Here is an 18,008-nt window from a genome sequence, read left to right on the forward strand (position 1 = left end):
TATAAGTATCCTGGGTCTGTCTTTTAAAACACCTGCAATATGGCATGAAACTGTTTGTCTTTTTATGCTTATCACCTTTTCTTCATGTTTGGGGAATGCAAATGGTAGAGTTTAATGAAGTAGAAGCTGGAGGACTCATTAAGTTATATTATTGTGATTACATCTAAGCTACAGAGTGAGACTCATTCTTACTGCAAAGCAAATTACATTTGCTTTTCCTACTCTAATGCACTTTACCCCTGAAATTCTTGCCAAAATAAGGCAAGGCTGTGATTCTTCGTAGGGCTTTCCTCTGTAGGCTTTGTCCTGGTGACAGTTCAAAAAAAAGACAAAAGAAAGAAGACGATTCATTCAAGGCTTCAGAAGATTCTGTGCTGGCAGAAACTGCTACATCCCATGGCTCCTCTAAGAAAGATCCTTCATCTGCCCTTAGTGCCCCAGCACAAAATGAGGCAACCACCAGACAGTGGTGCAGCTCAGTGCTGATGGGTTTTCTGTTTCAAATACCCACAGTCTGGGGGTAAACACCAACGTGCATCTGCACACATGTGCCTCTGAGCGTGTAAACCCGGTAAAGTTCACTCCAGACTGCAGAAATAATGGCAGAATTTCCGCTTTAGCTTTGAGCTGGATCCAGCTGTACACAGCAGAAATAGTTGAAACTGGTGGAATTCTTGTTCTTTTATAGATAAATGCATGTTTTCTATATTTGGCTCATCACACCATTTATCAGCTAGGTTGATCGTAGCACAAGCAGGTATTTCCATGAGAAAAAGCAGTTTAGTTAAATGCCAGCTCTCACGTGTCTAAATTTTGTTTTTCATTTCACCTCCCAAAGGGGATGCTGCATTTTAACTAACCTGCCTCTTCTGCAAGAGCCTGGCAGAGGCACTCTCTGGTCCCCAGGCTTTAGCCAGTGCCCTTCAGCGTGCCTGCTTGTACCAGGCAGTCTCCTGCTGCTTCTGTCATTATTTCCATGGTAGAAATTGTATTGTGGTTTACATAAATAGTTTTCCAAGAAATCAGGAAAATGCTATTAAGATAATTCAAAAACCTGAGTTATTAATGCAGCATGTTACAGCAATATTTTCTGACCTTTTGTTGTCTCCTTAGTTGTACATGCTTGCTAGAAAAATTATGTCTTAAAGGCTTTTTATCCTCATTGATTAACAATAAAACTGTGCAATGCGATAAGCCTTGGGAAGGAAGCTGTGATTTTTTTTTTCTGGTTATGCTACTTACAAGAAAGATTGTAGGTTTATTTAGGTAAAAATATGGAAATATTTGAGGGTTTTTTTTTTTAAGGTACTACATCTATTAATTTTAAGTGATTCTTTTTCCCAAATTGATATCCCCAATACTACTTAAGCACTTTTGAACTATAAGCAGTTGCATTTCTGTGCCAAGGGATTAAAAAGTATTTCTATATGAAATAAATTTAATGGAAATTAGTTTCATGTTGTTATTTCTATTGTAATAGGAACTTGGGTTATATCTTCTTGTTACATTCAGGTGTAACACTGCTATTATGGAGGTAATTCTGTAGTTTTTTGGTTTCAAGATGAAACATTCATGTCAGCCTCTGTATTTCCTTCAAAAACAGAGAACAACTCTTCAGAACTGCTTGGTGAGGTTACATGCCATACAGTGTGAAATTCAAAGCTATGTCCTGCTAGTACTTAAAAGATTTTCATGCTTGTAATGAATCGGTTTGTCATCAGTCAGTAAATTGTGTTTGGAGAGGGAATATAGAATATATTTAGAAATGAGTTAGAAAAGGAGAGAGAAAAATGTTTCAACATATTTGATTTATATTTGCTTTGTGTATTTTCTGGATATAGTTTTTCAGCATTTCCCTCTGAAATATTTTGTTTTGCAGTGGCAGGTGGGATTTAGCATAGAGGGATGCTGAAGGGTTGAAATGACTCATGCTCTCCTTTGACAGCCTCAACCCGTCATCCCTCTCATGTCTCAGTCTCTGCAGATTTTCATTTTAGCCTTTCTTTTGGTTACTATTGCAAAATTTTCCTATGAACACTTAATTACACATGCAACCTCTGTAATGCCATATAATACCTGCTTTTGTAAAACCGGTCTGACAGCAAGCCTTTTCCTTTCAGGGGTCTTTTCAACAGAGATTACATGGAGACAAACACAGAGCAGAAAGTTTAGGCTCTTAGGCTAGAACGTCTTTTGGGTTGCATACGTTGAGTTCACTGATGGTAGTGATTAAAAGCTCATGGTAAAATGTGGTTTTTAGCATTTGGCAGGAATAGGCCAAAAGCATTAGCTTTTATTATATTGGTGTACATTTTTGTGTGTGTGCAGTATAATGGATTTTTCTCTTTGTAGCTGTGTTTTAGTAAGATATTACTCAATCACGAATTACTTTCAGAGATGTATATTACTTAGGGATTGGTTTTGGCAACAGTGCAATTAAATGGCTTGTGAAGAAGGTACTTTAAATAATGAGAATACTTGCAATTGTGTTATGCTTTAAGCAGCCATTTTCTGATTCATTAGAGTTAGATTGTAAAATCCATAATAACATTATAGATAGCATTATATATAAAACACCACCTTCAAAAGTTGATATTTTTTCAAACTACTTTAATAGAAGAGCCTATTTAGAAGATTAGATCCTTAAATCTCCATCTGCATGTTCGTCGTTGTTATGTGCCAGTTAAAGGTTAGTTATGGAAAAACTATATGTCAAAAGCTTCTCATTCTGTGGCGCTCTATGATGTTTCCTCTTGAATGCCTCTATTTTGTCATACTAAAAAATGACAGCTCCTGTCTTGCTAATGATACATGATCTAAAAATCTATTTAACTGCCTTTTGCTTATGACCATTTTGAAAAGCAGTGCAAGGCTAAAAACATTGTATTGTTGAAGAACAGCAGCTTACTCTATTTTAAAACTTTGTAGTTTATAGTCCAAGAGTTGCATTGGTTAACATCAAGAGATTGATTGGAGATATCTCTGGTATGAGTTGTACTATGAATTCACCTTATTAAAGTAATTTTTCTTAGATTTCATCAAATCTTTTTTGTTAGTGTACATTAATTTTGCAAATGTCTTACCAGAATGTTGTCACTCAATATCAAAACATTCTCATGACCCTCTAATAACTTCTAATCTAATGATTTGGAACTCATAAATTTTGCCAAATTATTACAATGAGGGAGGTGAAACACTGGCAGAGGTTGCCCAGAGGGGTGATAGATGCCCCATCCCTGGAAACATTCCAGGTCAGGTGGGACTGGGCTCTGAGCAACCTGCTCTAGTTGAAGATGTCCCTGCTCACTGCAGGGGGGTTGGATGAGATGACCTTTAAAGGTCCCTTCCAACCCAAACTATTCTATGATTCTATGATTCTATCTTCAGCTAGCTGGAAGCCCCCTTCTTTCTCACTGTGGGTACCAGGAAGTGTTGTATGCTTAATAGTAGATTCATCCATTTGATACACTCCTTTTTGAAAAATTGCAGAAGTATTTAACATGGAGCTTTAATTTTAGAAACTGAACAATGTTCATGTCTGCAGAGAAGAACCTTCTGAATAATGAGGACTTGGTACATTTTTTTAGAGTCTTTGGTACAGAAAACATTCGTCAAGTTGACCAGCTTCTGTCATTTTCACTCAGTCCTTTAGGATAGGGTTTCACCATTCTCGGAGGGTAACTACAGTTTTCTCACTGCCACTTGCTTGTATGAGCTGCTAGTTCTTCTGTTACAATGGGACTCTGCTAAGTGTCATATGAATAAGGCTTATACTTTTGTATGTATGCATGCATACTTTTAAATGTTACATTTAGAAGATGTTCATATTTTCTAGACTGTGTATTAACCTTAAAATGATTCTTACTTAAGGGAAAATAATAGTATGGATCTGAGTTTACATGCAGGATGTCAAAGTTGTGTATTCCTGTGAAAAGGCTGGGGATCCTTTGAATCCTCATGTCCTGGGGATCACCAGAGGCGCTTGTGAAGCCATCATACAGGTTCCTGAAGACCAACCATCCTTAAGGCTAGTCAGGAAGTTGCTGTGGTGATTAGTGCTTAACGAGGTGGGAGTGAATCAGAAGGAGCTGAAGAAAGGAAGGGGAGCAGGAAGGTTTACAAGGGGTTGGGAGACAGGAGCAGTGGGATGGGGAGAAGGACACCAATACCAGGATTTCCTTCTTACACCATTTTTTTCTTCCTGTCTGTGGAAGACAGGAGTCCTGAACTTCAGTAAAAACCGTGGGCATCAAAGATGCGTTGCTGGGTATGGTAATCGGGCTTCTCCTGCATGACAATCCCCAGGAAAGCTGCAGAGTTCAGTCTGAGAGGGACTGGCCGCTAACGCTGTGCTGCAGCTGTCCTCAGTAATTTCCTTCTCTGTGCTATAATTGAACATCATCCATTATCTGCCATTCCATCAGTATCAATACCAAAGAGGAGATTTGTGTAATAATTAAAAAGTACAATTACTCTTACAGTCTCCGGGCTGAGAGCAGCACAGACTGGCCAGCGGCCATTTACCACTAGGCCCGAGCTGGCTTCAGCTGTGAGGAGGGGAAGGCTAAGGCCTGTCAGGTGAGGGACCTCATCCTGTGAAGATCGGCTGTGGCCTAGAGTTTGAACTGGAGTAGACGTAATGGCTACTTTTCTCTGCTGGTGAGGAGGAGACAATCTCTAAAATGAGCAAGCTCAGTGAAGCCTAGGCCAGGCGGGAGGCTGGGGCCCAACAGGCAGCAGCCATGTTGGTGTGTTGGGGGGGCTCCTTGCTGGGAGCTGCCATGGCCTGGGGGGTCCTGTGAGACTTCCCCTGTGGGAGTGCTTAGAGGCTGCATAGGGGAATTCCCCTTATGTTTCCCGGAGAAGAGGACCAGGGAGAGAAACTGTATCTTAGAGGTAGAAATGAACAGGTAAGGGATTAAAAAAAATGCCCACTAGCTAAAGACATGGTTAGACATGCCATTCTGGGTAGTGCATGTGTTGAGGTGATATACATCAGCCAAGGAGGCACAAGAATGTTGCCTTGCAGGGCTCTGCTGGTGCATGTTATGGCAGCAGGTCCTGGGGAGGGGGAGAGAGGCTTTTACGTGGGGTTGTCATTGAGGGCAAGTGTAGGCTAAAGCCCATGTTTCTTACCTGACCTTTAGCTGGAGCTTAGTGGAAGCTTGTGCAAGCCATGAAGCACTGGGGTAACACAACTCAACTTTCTAAGTAGGCTTAAATGGGATCTTCTGAGAAGTCCCTCCCAGGTTTCTTTTCACAGAGAGTCTTACCACAGCCATCTCGTTTTGAGATAGTAAAGGCACGGGTCATTGTGGCAGAAAAACATTTAAGCTTGCCAGCTATAGGTAGAGAAAAATGTTGTTTTCTGTGAGAGGAAATCCAGATTGTATTAAAAATTGTTGTAGTTTTTTTGTCATTCTGTTGTTAGATGTTTATATGTTGTTTGGTCTCAAACTGTACTGTGAACACAGGTAATGCATTGCTACTACCGACAAACCTAAATGGTGTCTGGCTGGAGTTAATGGGAGTTAAACATGTAACCACAGAGAATGTAGGTTTAAGTGTACTAGTAGTTACAGAAGCACTCATTTAACATTTGTTATAAGCTATTGTTGTTTTTTTATGAGTAATAGGGGAACAGTTTACAGTTGAACTGCTGTATAGAAAAGAAGAGCTGTGTGACTTCAGTTGGAGCCTCAGGCAGTTTTATAAATGTTTTCTATTACAAATAAGTTTAATAGTGTACATTTAAAAAGGATGTGTATTTAAACCTTTATGGTCCATACCATGTTAGGTGGAATTACAGTAAATTGCTACATTTCATTTCTGTAATTATCTTGTAAACTGCTAGTTGATATTGTCCTGAAGTTCATGTTCAGCACATTTTAATACCAGTTGTATTCTCGACAGCTTGTATAAGCTCATTTGATTGTCTTTTAGGGGTACAAAATTATATTAAAAAGAAAGGATATCTATTAAAAAAGCATGAGTTACACACCTTTGGATGACTGCGTATACTACTGAGAGGGGAGGGACCATGATCACCTCCCATGGTGTGATTATGACTATTGCACAGAGCAATTTTTCTATCGCTAATAGTTCTAGAAATATATGATTATGAAACATGGTCTTTTCCTTTTATTTTATTTTTTTCCATTCCTGTAGGAACTTGGAAGTAACAGCCCTCCGCAGAGGAACTGGAAGGGAATTGCTATTGCGCTGCTGGTGATTCTAGTTGTTTGTTCACTCATCACTATGTCTGTCATACTTTTAACCCCAGGTAACCTACTTCTTTATTTTATCTTACTGAAGGTGTATGATTCATAATGTAGTCATTGAAATGACATATATATGTTAAAGCATCTCTTGCCCTTAAGCATTTTTAACTTCTGGCTACTATAAATTTGGTGCCTGTAGGGACTCAAGAGTTAGCAGAGGCCTTGTGGAGCAGAAGCATTTGGCTTTTGTGGTAGGTCCTTAGGTTTGTGTTAGCCTTGAGATGGCTACCAGCAATCCTCATTAGCCTCAGCAGGTGTGAGCTGACTGTAAGAATTTGTCACTTGTGTCTTGGTGTAATTTCAGATTCATAGATAAGCAATGAGAAAACTGTCTGTCATGGAAAACTAATACTGAGAATGAAATTTCTCACTGAAGCAGAAGCATGCATCTTTCATATGTACACATGCAAACTTCTCTTTTTCTCTCAAAGAGAGGGGAGATTAGTTAATAGTTCAGTTACAGGAAAAAAAAAGGCAGCGGGAGGGCAAGTAGGAGACAAAAAAGCAGTAGAACATATAAAATAATTATGCTTAATTATTTTGTTGTTCTAATTTGATCTGAGTTACTTTTTCTAAAGACTTTACTGCTGGGGCAGCAACAATTTAGCTATATCTGGGAACCTAGAGAAGGAAAGACTGCACAAATTTTAAAGAAAAAGTATCTTTGTATTATTTTTGTCAGATTTAAAGTTACAGTGTAAAGTACCTGATTTGGATGGCATGTCTAGATAGTAAATATTGGTCTGCAAATATTCTGCTATGCAAGTGCCCAGTTTGTGTAAATCAAAAGGTTAATGAAGTGTGTTTTAGTTAAATAATCGTTCCAGACAATTTGACTACGGGATGAAATTGTCAAGGGAAGCTGGGTGGGTCTGTGCATGAGCAAGTACAGTAGTAGACTGCTGCTGCTTGAAAGGGAGGTGGTGAGACTGAATGGAAAAGGATCAAAAAGCTTTGTTTGTCAGAGGGAAAGCTGGAGAAAGTATGTGGAAAGACTATGGACTATTCTGCTTCCTTTGTTTTGTATAAATTGCTACTATGTAGCATTTCTTGGACAGCACCATTCATAAAGAAATGACTGTTTGCTTATTTCCACTTAGAGCATTTTGAGAAATATTAAAGCAAAGTTGTGCTGCTGTAGTCTCAGTGTATAGGAGTTTCTTCAGGGAATAATAAGAAACAGACGCTAAGGGCAAGTGGTGGCATATCCTGGTACGCTTTAAGACAGAAGACTTTTTTCCTTTCAAGGAGAGGTAACTTTTTTTTAAGGTTCACAAAATCCCAAAAGTGTTATGCTGGAAACCACAATAATAAACATCAGTTCTGTCTCATATCTATATAGAATTATTAATGATGTAAAAACATAAATTGAAGGCTTTGAGGGCACTCATGGAAAAAAGAATAAACAACCTAGGGAAATGTTAATATTTTTAATATGTTAAAAAAGCTCAGTGAATTACAACATCTCTGAGGCTATTTCAAAATCCAGAGAGCTTGCTGGAAAACTTGATCTAAGCTGGGACCTACATCTCAGTTCAAGTCATGCAAGTGAAAACTAGTTCTGTCAGCTCAGATGCTCTAAGATATCCCATAGAGACTGTAGAGCTTGGTATAAATAAAAACCTTTTTCCCAAAATGATATAGACCTGTAAAACTGGGGTTTCTTGCAGGTTGGAAATGCTTACCAAAGAAAGCTTTGGAAGTACATTGTAGGACAGCGACTTTCCCTATTTTGATCCTAGCCAGTGCTGCTCCCCTTCACTTTCATGATTAATACATATGTTTTTTAGAAGAAAATATTGTGATACTCTGCCAGTTTGCTGGTGGGTACTAATCACTGTAGCTGAAGTTATCTGGTCTTGAACATATGTAAGATCACTTTGGGATGTCTAGCATTTGAGGGGAGGAAAAACTGGGAGACTATCTCACAGGTCTGACTATTGTGAGGTGCTCAGTTCTAAGGTGCTCCCAATCTGTTATTATAAATACTTGATTTTACAAATTCTTCTCATAAAATATAATAAAGCTGTATTAAGATGTTGAGTGCAACAGTGAGAATTTTTTCCTGTATTACCTTGGGATAGTTCACAGTGCATTGCCTCTAATTTCAAATACTCTTTTGAGCATCAGAGACTTCTTTCCCTAATTAGTTCTGCCTGTACCGATGGATGATTTTTAGATTTCATGTAAACTCCCCTAAACACTGTGCATCATGATGCTTCTTTTTCTGGAGATGATAATAATTTCAGATGGTTGTTGTTCAGAAGCCTGATTGTTTTGTTGACAGTTTTGTGGAGGCAAAAGTGTATTTATTGATATGCCAAATCCAACAGAAATTCTCTCTTTTGCCTACAATTATGTATACATTGCTTTGTCCACAATATAAGAAACTCTGGTCCATGTACGCTTTAACAGTTGTCATTTGACTTCACTCAAACTTTGAGCAACAGCTTTTATTCCTTTTTAAATAGAGGGATCAATGCTTTCACATGAGATGATAGAAGATTTTCTTTAAAAAGCTTGTTAAGTTATATACAAAAGCCTTCAAAGAGACTTTACCTTCTGCTAAAGATACAAGCAGTATTAAAACGAAATCGAAATTCTTGATTTTTTTTAAATTGTATTTTATTACATGAGATATAACTTGAGTATACAATGCTAAGCAGGAACTTGTTGAAATGTGAGATATATTTTGACGTACTGATATCTTGGCTTCTGTTAAAATATGACATATCTGTGTTGCAATTATGGTTGTGTTTTTAGTGAATTCCACCAACAATATTAGTAATATTTTGGTCCCCTTTATATTGCTTTTCATCTATGCTAATACTTAGAAACATTATAAATGTATTAATGTTCTCAACAAAGAGATGGAAAGGAAGACAAAACCATTCAGCAAAGTAAGAGATTAGTTGTGGAGTATGAATGGACTCTCAGTCCAGTAACCTCTTGCTGGGGCTGAACAGCTCTATGTGAACCTCTGTGGACTAAGGAGTGTATTAAAAAAAATCCATTGTGCCCACCAAGTACAAATTGCTGCACTGCGCTGTAACCAGGACTAGAAGGCTTGCAGGCAAGTATCCCTCCTAGTTTTCTTCACAATTGGGTAAGTGCAATGGTAAAGAAAGTGCATTAAGATATCAAAGAATGATGTTACTCTTGTTAAAGTAAGGGACCTAGAGTGTGGAGAAACTTGGGAGTTTCAAATTATGAACCTGTCTATCCTCTGGGGCAATTTAATTATTGATCTAGTGACTTTTGTGTAATAGTTGGAGATGATTACTGGAGAAGTATTTGAGAGAGCAAAAGAAGGAAATACCTTGGGAATAATCTCTTTCTTTCTATCGGGGATTAATGGCCAGTGCAGAGACAGAAATAGGTGTTTATGAAGTGCCATCATTTGGTTTGTATGTCAGTATAAACATGACACAGGTATCTTTCTTGTTCTGCTTTTATTCTGTTTCATGTTTTTGAAGTTTCATCACATACCTGTACATACTGAAATATTCATAGGTACATTTCCTGGGATCAGGGCCTCGCTCCTGCCTTTAAATTGGCATGGTTTCGTGCTTTGCATTATGACAGTATGTTCCACATTGTAGGAATTATCTGAAGACCTATCTGATTGACCACTCTTCAATATCTCCAGTTGAGCATGTCTCAGTTTTGAAGTAGTAGCAGTTGGAAGCTTTAATATTGAAAATCACCTAAGAACAGCCTAAGAGTTGTACAGGTATTGCCACCCTTGTACATGTATTTTGCCACAACACTTAAGGCTGTTTTTCATTTTGGGAATGACAGTAGTTCTACCTTTATGTTAACTTACAGTTTCTGAAGGTGTGTCAGACTCAAATGCTTTATGTGGGACTCCTTTACTGAGAAATTGATGTTAGCATTTAAAGCATGCGTGCTGATATATGGTAATTGCTGTTGAGAACAGTGGCATGTAACTCTGATCATAGACTTGAAGCAAACTCAGTTTGCTTTGCTATTCCTTGATTTAAAAAAAAATAAAATGCTTTGGGGAACATTTAGGTCAGTCAAACTGACAGAAAATGCTTTTGGGAAGTTGTTTTGAGTAAAATCAAGCTCTAGGAAGATGATCCATTTGGATTATGTTCAACAGATAAATATTCTGTTTAGAACAAGATTGGGATCAACCCTTCCACACCATCTCTCATACTACTCTTAAATTAATAGAAAGAAAAGTAAAAATTATTTTTGCTGAAGTGGAAATTCATTGCCAGAAGATCCAGGTTTCTGTTCAATGCTATATAGGTTCCCTGTAACTACTCTAAATTGGCAAATGAATTTTGATATCTGACTACTTTCTGGCAAGTTTTTTTTCCTTTTTCATGCAAACACAATACAAACTATACTAATCTCCAGTTATTGATATACCTTTTATCTTGCATACAGTTTACTAGTGGTGTTTTTCCACTTTTCAGACAGCATTTAACATCAAGCCTTTGTCCTATTTTCTAGTGTTAATTTTTTTTCCCCACAGAAAAGTCAGTAAGGAGTTTGAGTTAATAATATTAAAAAAGTTAGAAGGTGAATTTTATGAGGTGTTTAGACTACTTTTAACCTGCAGAAATAATATCCTATAAACTCATGAAAATTAACAGGGCTGTTAATTTCTACTTATGCAGTCTTCTATTTTATCAAGCCCAAGCAGGTTTGTCATTTTGAATAAATACACACCAGTTGTTGAACTGCTGTTAGACTGACGTATAGTTAAAAAGTAGCCATTTAGTTTCAACATTTTATTTTCTTTGTATCTTCTGTAATCTGTGTTCATTTTCTATACATAATATATATAATTTCAGACTGAAATATAGAAATCTGTGGGAAATACTGTGAAGACATTGGAAATACAATTCCTTCAAGGAATAATTCAATAAAATTTAAAATGGAAAAGAAAAAGAGGTAGTAGGCTATTTGGTAATGTGGTAATAAACATAATGTGGAAAAAGGCAGTCTTTAAAATAAAACAAGTACTTTGTGAAGTACATACTAATTTGTGCTTGGGCTCATGAAAGATTAACACAGTATAGTGTTTTCAGAGTTCACACAATGTGTAGTTCATCATCTTACTACATATAAACTAAGGATTTTGGAAACTTAAATTACTATTTTAGAGTCTTTTGATGTCAAATAAATTGTAAGATTAAAAAAAATTTATACAATATTAGATGTCAACAGAGCAGAAAGCTAGTATCAAGGATTAAAAACAAGGCTCTACTTTGGTAATGATTTAACACTAAAAAAAAACCTTTTCAAACATATAGTGAAATTGCATGAATATGCCAGTTTTTTCAGCTTAGAAATAGTAACAGCAATTTAAAAAGTTACTCTAACATCCAATTTATATCAGGATTTCTTGGCAGGCATGTGAATTTGATAGAGAGCAGAGCTGGTGTACCTTTCTTTTTTGATAGCCTTTCTGTACAAAGCTGACGTATTGTTTTAGTGATTTTTATTAAAACAGTTAATAAAAAGAAAAATCACTGAAAACTAAACTGTCTTGGGTGAGACAACTTCTGGCCACAAAACAGCTTGTGTGAGCTTGATTGATAGTTGTCAAACTGTCAGGATATAAGGTGTCACAGTAAGTAGAAACAAACTCAAGAATGGTTAGAAGGGGAATCCTTTCAGGATCACAAACAACATCAGGATAAGGGTGTGTTGAATCAAAATAGGTGATGGAAAACCAGCTTATTGAGGGTAGGTAGTCAGCAAGGTTATGAAGAAAGGGGAAAAATGGGCATATGAAGAGCCCAGTATTTGATACTGTTAAGTTAGAAGTAGGGTTTTGAAGACAGGGAATGTATTTGTGGAGCTGAGTAGAGCATATATAGCAACATGTGCTTACTTTGAAGACAAAAACTCAGTGTGTGGCAGGAGCAAGAGCTAACAAGGTCCCATGTTGTGTAAACAGAGGGATTAAGTATAAATCAAGAGAGATAATGTTACTCTGCTCTAAAGCTCTAGTAAGACTGCAAGCGGAATACTGTGTCCCAGGCTGGACATGGAGACTGAAAAAAACCCCAAACACGCTATTTTGATCCCTGGAAGGTAGGAAGAGGGCAAAAAACTTATTTAAGGATTAGAACGTTTGTCTTATGAGAGGATTTGAACACCTTTGCATGCTTAGCCTTATAAGACTTCAAGTGCAGTAAGAGTTGATTACGGTGAGTACGGGGCCCTGCTGAGACCTGGGAGGTGTGTGCAAAATGCAGCAGTGCCGTGGAGTAAGCAGCTGTGATGGCCTCGTGTCTATCATAAATTTATTCTGTGTGTTAAAAAGGAGTTTCTCTTCAATACAGCAAGGATGCACCTTATTAATACTAACTGGAGTGACTGCAGCAGGCAGTGCTGACATTTAAAGGCAAAAAAACCATATTGTTATTGATTCCAGTAAGCGTTCAGCTGGGCCTCTAATTGAGAAATTTGGCTGAATAAAGACCAATAGCAAAACTATGATTGACTTTATTCACTGTGAAGGGGTCACATTTTCATCTGAAATGTAGGACAGGATACGACCTTTACAAAGCACATTTCTTTGTTAAAAATATGTTGGTAACATATTGGGTCAACATCAAGATAACAAGATTCCTCCTTGACTGCTGTGATTCTAGATATTGTTTTTCTATGGGTCTGTCATCACTGGTGCTGTTTAATATCAGCAACCTTTAAGGACAAAATCTGACTAACAAAAAGATCCTTTTGTAGACAAGGTGGATGCCTGCCGCAATGGAAGGGAAAGCTCACAGAGCAGAGAAATAATGCCATAATCTATGGCAAACCTGCCCAATAGTGGTAAAATGATTGAAAGACCTGACTGGGTATCTGTCTGGTTGATTGTGTAGGAAGTGCATAGGTGCATATTTTTGCTAGTGCAGAGGCAATGTATAACGCGGCTTTTGGCAGCTGCTGTTCTCCTAAATAGCCTGAAGCAGTTAGGTGAAGTGCATAGCCGCTTTCAGTGAATATTCATTGGAAACTTTGTGTTTTGACAGCAAAACTTTTGCTTTAATAGTAAGCCTGATTTCGCGTATTACTGTGACAGTTCACTGTTGAATCTCTGCTACCTATTGTTATTTAACCTACAGCACAAAAAAAAGTAGAATTTAGCAGCGCCTTTTTTTTTTTCTTTTCTGAAGCATGGAGATGATTTTGGGAGCTGGCAACTTTTTTTTTGCTTTGAAAATCAATGTTGGCTAATGTTCAGAAGCACGATATTCCTGGGTTCTATCATGTTTGGGAAAAACACAAGGCTGTTAGCCAAATGTTATGTTGTGCTTATCACCAGAGAGTGAGCACAGACTAGAAAATGTGCATATAGGGGTGTTTTTTGGTTTTTTACATTTTAATTTGTAGAATAGGTGAAATTAGTTCCAAATTTACTTACAGGAGTATTTTACTTAGTTTCTGTCTGTAGAAGGTGATCAATATGGTCTACATCCTTTGGCTGTCAGGAAATTTTTGTAATCGTTTGTAACCAGACTTACCTTGTGGTGTAGGGTTGTGGGAAGAAGGAGCTTTGCCACTACAGTCCCAGTATAATAAATAGCCAAGCACTGCATCCTTCAGTTGTCCTGTCCATAAGGTACCAACGCTTTGTTTTCTGAAGCTTTATTGAAGAAAAATGGAATGTTTTCTTGTAGTGAAAAAAAATAAGAGCAAGGTATTCTTACTGATTTTGACAGGACCTTTGAACTATGTATTTTGGTTCTGTAATTCCAATGTTTTATAAACTACACTGAATATATTGTTTTTAATAGCTATCTAAAATGATCCTGTTTTATTTATTTTAGATGAACTTGCAAATTCATCAGAAACCAGATTGTCCTTGGAAGATCTCTTCAGAAAAGACTTCATAGTTCATAATCCAGAAGCCAAATGGATTAATGGTAAGTGTTCAAACTTCTCATGTAATTTGAAACTAGGTGATAATTTTGAATATTGAATGATATCACTCTCCAGGCGCTGAGAAAGAATCAGTTAAAATTTTAACGCTCTTGAAATTGGCTGGTGTCCCGGTTTTCCTTGTAGTTCTGAATCATGTCTGTTTCATTAATTTTTGAAGTGCCTTTCTAAATTTAAAGCTCTGTCTAGTGGAAACCCACTAAAATTTTCTGTTTATGCTACTGACTCAGTTTGAGGCAGTGATGTAGAATTGTTTTTAAGAACTGGAATTGTTTATGGATTCACAAAAGGATCAATTAGGAAAATGAAAATATTATTGATGTCCGAACTTCGGGATTTCAGAACTGGTTCTGACTCTTCACATTTGGAATGGATTCTTAAATATTTCGATATACTTGTACAGCTCTTAGTAATTTTCTCACATCTACAAATTGTATTTAATGTTCTACTTTATTAAATGATTTTATACATGGAATGCAGATTCCCAATGAATTATGCAGTTTTAATGTAAAAAAAGAAAACAATTTCTTGTTTTGAAACTTCATTTCAACTCATTGAACTCTTCTCTTGATCAAATGGGTTGTTCACACTCTTTCTGTTTGCAAGAAACGTAGAAGTAACGCAATAGTGACCGTCTGTTTTGTGTCGTTATAGTTGGATCTTTGTATTACGCCAGGTGTTACAATGAAAGGAATAACAATAGGCTTTGTGCGAAATAAGGTATTGTTAAGGAGTGCTCTGTGGAAGGTAGGAGTTTGAAAATCTGGTGACTGTGTATGTAAATTCAGAATAACTTTGCGTAGGAAATAATGATTCAATTATACTAATCAAAGTTGGTGTTCAGTAATAACTAGAACTGGTTTTCATTTGTAGGCAGCTATATGATTGAATTAAGTTGTTGCTTTATGATATATTCTAAAGAATTAAATGGGCTTAACAAGGGTAAGTGCATTTTTAAAAAAAAAAAAAGTTAAAAAGGGAGAAAAGTATGGTCAGTCTTGTTTCCCAGAACCAGCTCTGGTGACGAGTTATTTGTTATCCAGTAGTTTAAGCATAAGAGTGGGGAGGCTCAATTTGGTTTCCTGACACCCCTTTTCGCCCAGCTAATCCAGTGGCCATACAGTTGCTGAGATGCCCTGAGTTTCTTCTTTGGACTGGTTTCCAAAAACTGTGGTATTGGGCAAAGCCAGAACATTGCTATTGCTAAGAGGAACAGTTTCTTGTGTTTGGCAGAAAACTTTTTTTCCAGGTAAGACTGTTTGGCTAATTAAATCCTAAAGCAGTTTTTGATGAATTTGTTGTTATCTGTTAAATTCACAAAGCAACTGCCTTTGACCCCACCTTACTTGAAAAATACTGCTCCTAATTATCAAATAAATTTATTACAGAGCCAGTATTGTCAATTAAATTGATAACTAAAAGCAGGCAGGTACATAGATCCTTATGCTGTATGTTACTCTTCAAACATGAAGTTTCTCATCTAAGAACACTAGTTGTCATTCAAAATGTGCATAATGTTCTATGCATAAAAATATTACTAATTTCAAAACCCAGGACAATAAAACTAAAGACTTATGGATTGAGTTATATTAAATAGTGTTGATAGTATAAAACATATCATTTATTGCATTTTTTTTTTTAACTCTGTTTTATAGCCTTTGATAAGATAAAGCTTCTGTTAAGAGTTTTCCAGATGTGGCAAAATGAAACATAGAATTTGGTGCTAAACACTTGCTTGGATACAGTTTTCTTTTGTGGTGTTCAAAATCCATATTAAGAAACTCATACAATGAAGATAATTTTACTAGAACCATGCAAAAAATGGAGGTCATAAGCAATCTAGTCTAAAAGCTATGAGATTGTACAGTTATGACCTTTCCATCTATTGAAAATAATATTAGAAATACTATTTAATAACGAAAGGCCCTGTGTTTATTAACAGCACAGTTGTACTAATATCTAGTCTTTCTGCAGCGATGTTTTTCTCAGCCACTATAAGAACTCCTAAGCTTGCAGCTAGGTGTGTTCCTGTGTTTATTTGCCAAAGAAGCAATGAAGTCCAGTGGTATAAAAAAAGGGAAAGAATGGACTTTTTTCTTCTTAGAGTATGTGTGCGTAAGGGAATTGAGGAAGAAGTTGGGATAATTAAGAGTTTTACTAATTGTTTAGTATTTCTGATGAACACAGAAAAAATATGTATAGATTTTTTTGGTGGTTTTTTTACATTTTCTTTGAAAATTTCCAGTATGGTCAATGAAATCAGTATCTTGGATAATAAACAAAATGAGGAGGAGTCTTGTAAAGCAGCATTTCTGCTACCTGCAACTATATTTATTTTTAAGACTTAGATAAGATTATATTTTCTTCTCTGGCATGGTAAAATTGCAGTCGTGGCATTATATGCATGGAGAATGAAATATATAACTTAATATTCAGCATTCATTACTGTGGAGTTGGAGGGGAGCGTTTGGCACTTCCGTTGGGTATTGGCAGAGTAAGTGCTTCTGGACTCTGCACAGAAAGATTTTAGCAGAAAATAAGTAGGTACCTACTACTACTTTTTGCTCGTCTTGGGATAGAATAATCTGTATCCATCTGAAAGTTTTATCATCTTGACCTCCTGGGAAGGGATGGGAATGGAGATTGAAAATGATTCCTGCTGTAAGTAGTTTCTGCAGCGACTAGAGCATATTTTGTAGGAAAATGTCTGGTTTAAGGATTTCAAGTGCTAGATGAATCACTGTGCTCTTAGGTAAGGTCTAGAATTTAACTCCTGACATTTAATGAAACTTTCCATACCGATGTTTGAATTTCTCTAGCATTATCTTCCAAACACAATGTTATGTCTTTCTTGCTTGCAAATTCCTCCACTACAAAAATCATGCCCATGTAGTTATTAAAGAGTAGACTAGAAATAAGAAGAGGTCTTGCATACAGAAGTTTTTAAGTCCATTTCCTTTTCCGCTTGCAACCGAGTCCACAATTTTATGTGCTTGCCACCAAAGTTAATAATTATGCAAATGTTTAAAGCTGCAGTGGAAATGTTGTTCTTTACCTGAGATAATCAGCTGTTGCCAAAGACAATGACCAAGTTTTAAAAGTGACAAAATATATTCACATTTAATGTAATTTGTGGATGTACCTATGCAGGTATCTCTCAGATTTCTTCCTCCCTTCCTTTTTTTTAATTATTTTTTTTTCTTTTACTTCAAAGGCAAGATTTTTTAAAGATGATATGGCTTTTTGTCTCTTTGTAAGAATTTACAAAGGAAAGAGAAAGAAAATATGGATGATGGCTAGTATTTTTCTAGACAATAACAACTTAGTCATTTACTAAGCTTTTTCAGTTATAAATTTGATCACTTCAACTGTATTTAAGAGGACATTGTGGAGAGCGTACACAACTATCAATCTGTTCAGTCTGTTATCTGAAAGAGCGTTTGGTTTCAGAAGGCATTCTAGTTACTTGGCATAGTTTTGAAGATGTTAAATGAGAGTACATCTTCCCTTAGTGTTACTGATTTTCAGGTTTTCCAATAGGAAGCGAGAATTTAAAATGCTGCCAGTGAATAATAAAAGTACTTATATCTGACAGCATATTGCTACTGATAAGGACTTTGCATTAGATGGCAAAACAGCTTGGTTTACTTAAGGCCAAGTACAAAACTGCAATGTAGTTTAAAATAACCAGAGTAATGAAGAAAACAGTTAAATGCAGTTAAACTTCCCCTATGCTTTCCCTTGCCAAAAAACTTGTCAAGAGACTTAATGTATCTCATATTGCTTCTGTCTTGG

The 18,008-nt window shown here is 36.6% G+C and overlaps 1 protein-coding gene across 4 annotated transcripts in view; it reads left to right on the forward strand.

Annotated features, from left to right (window-relative positions):
* Nucleotides 1-18,008, forward strand: part of DPP10 (dipeptidyl peptidase like 10) — a gene marked incomplete at both ends in the record, with an annotated part of 564,196 nt that overhangs the window by 316,694 nt on the left and 229,494 nt on the right. For all 4 annotated transcript variants that reach the window (XM_082001551.1, XM_082001552.1, XM_082001549.1 and 1 more), the window contains 2 exons: nucleotides 6,169-6,283; nucleotides 14,102-14,197. In XM_082001551.1, the coding sequence (XP_081857677.1) occupies nucleotides 6,169-6,283; nucleotides 14,102-14,197 (211 nt within the window). The remainder of the gene's footprint in view (nucleotides 1-6,168; nucleotides 6,284-14,101; nucleotides 14,198-18,008) is intronic.

The sequence above is a fragment of the Phaethon aethereus genome (assembly GCF_964289735.1).
Source record: "Phaethon aethereus genome assembly, chromosome: 6".
Lineage (NCBI taxonomy): Eukaryota > Metazoa > Chordata > Aves > Phaethontiformes > Phaethontidae > Phaethon > Phaethon aethereus.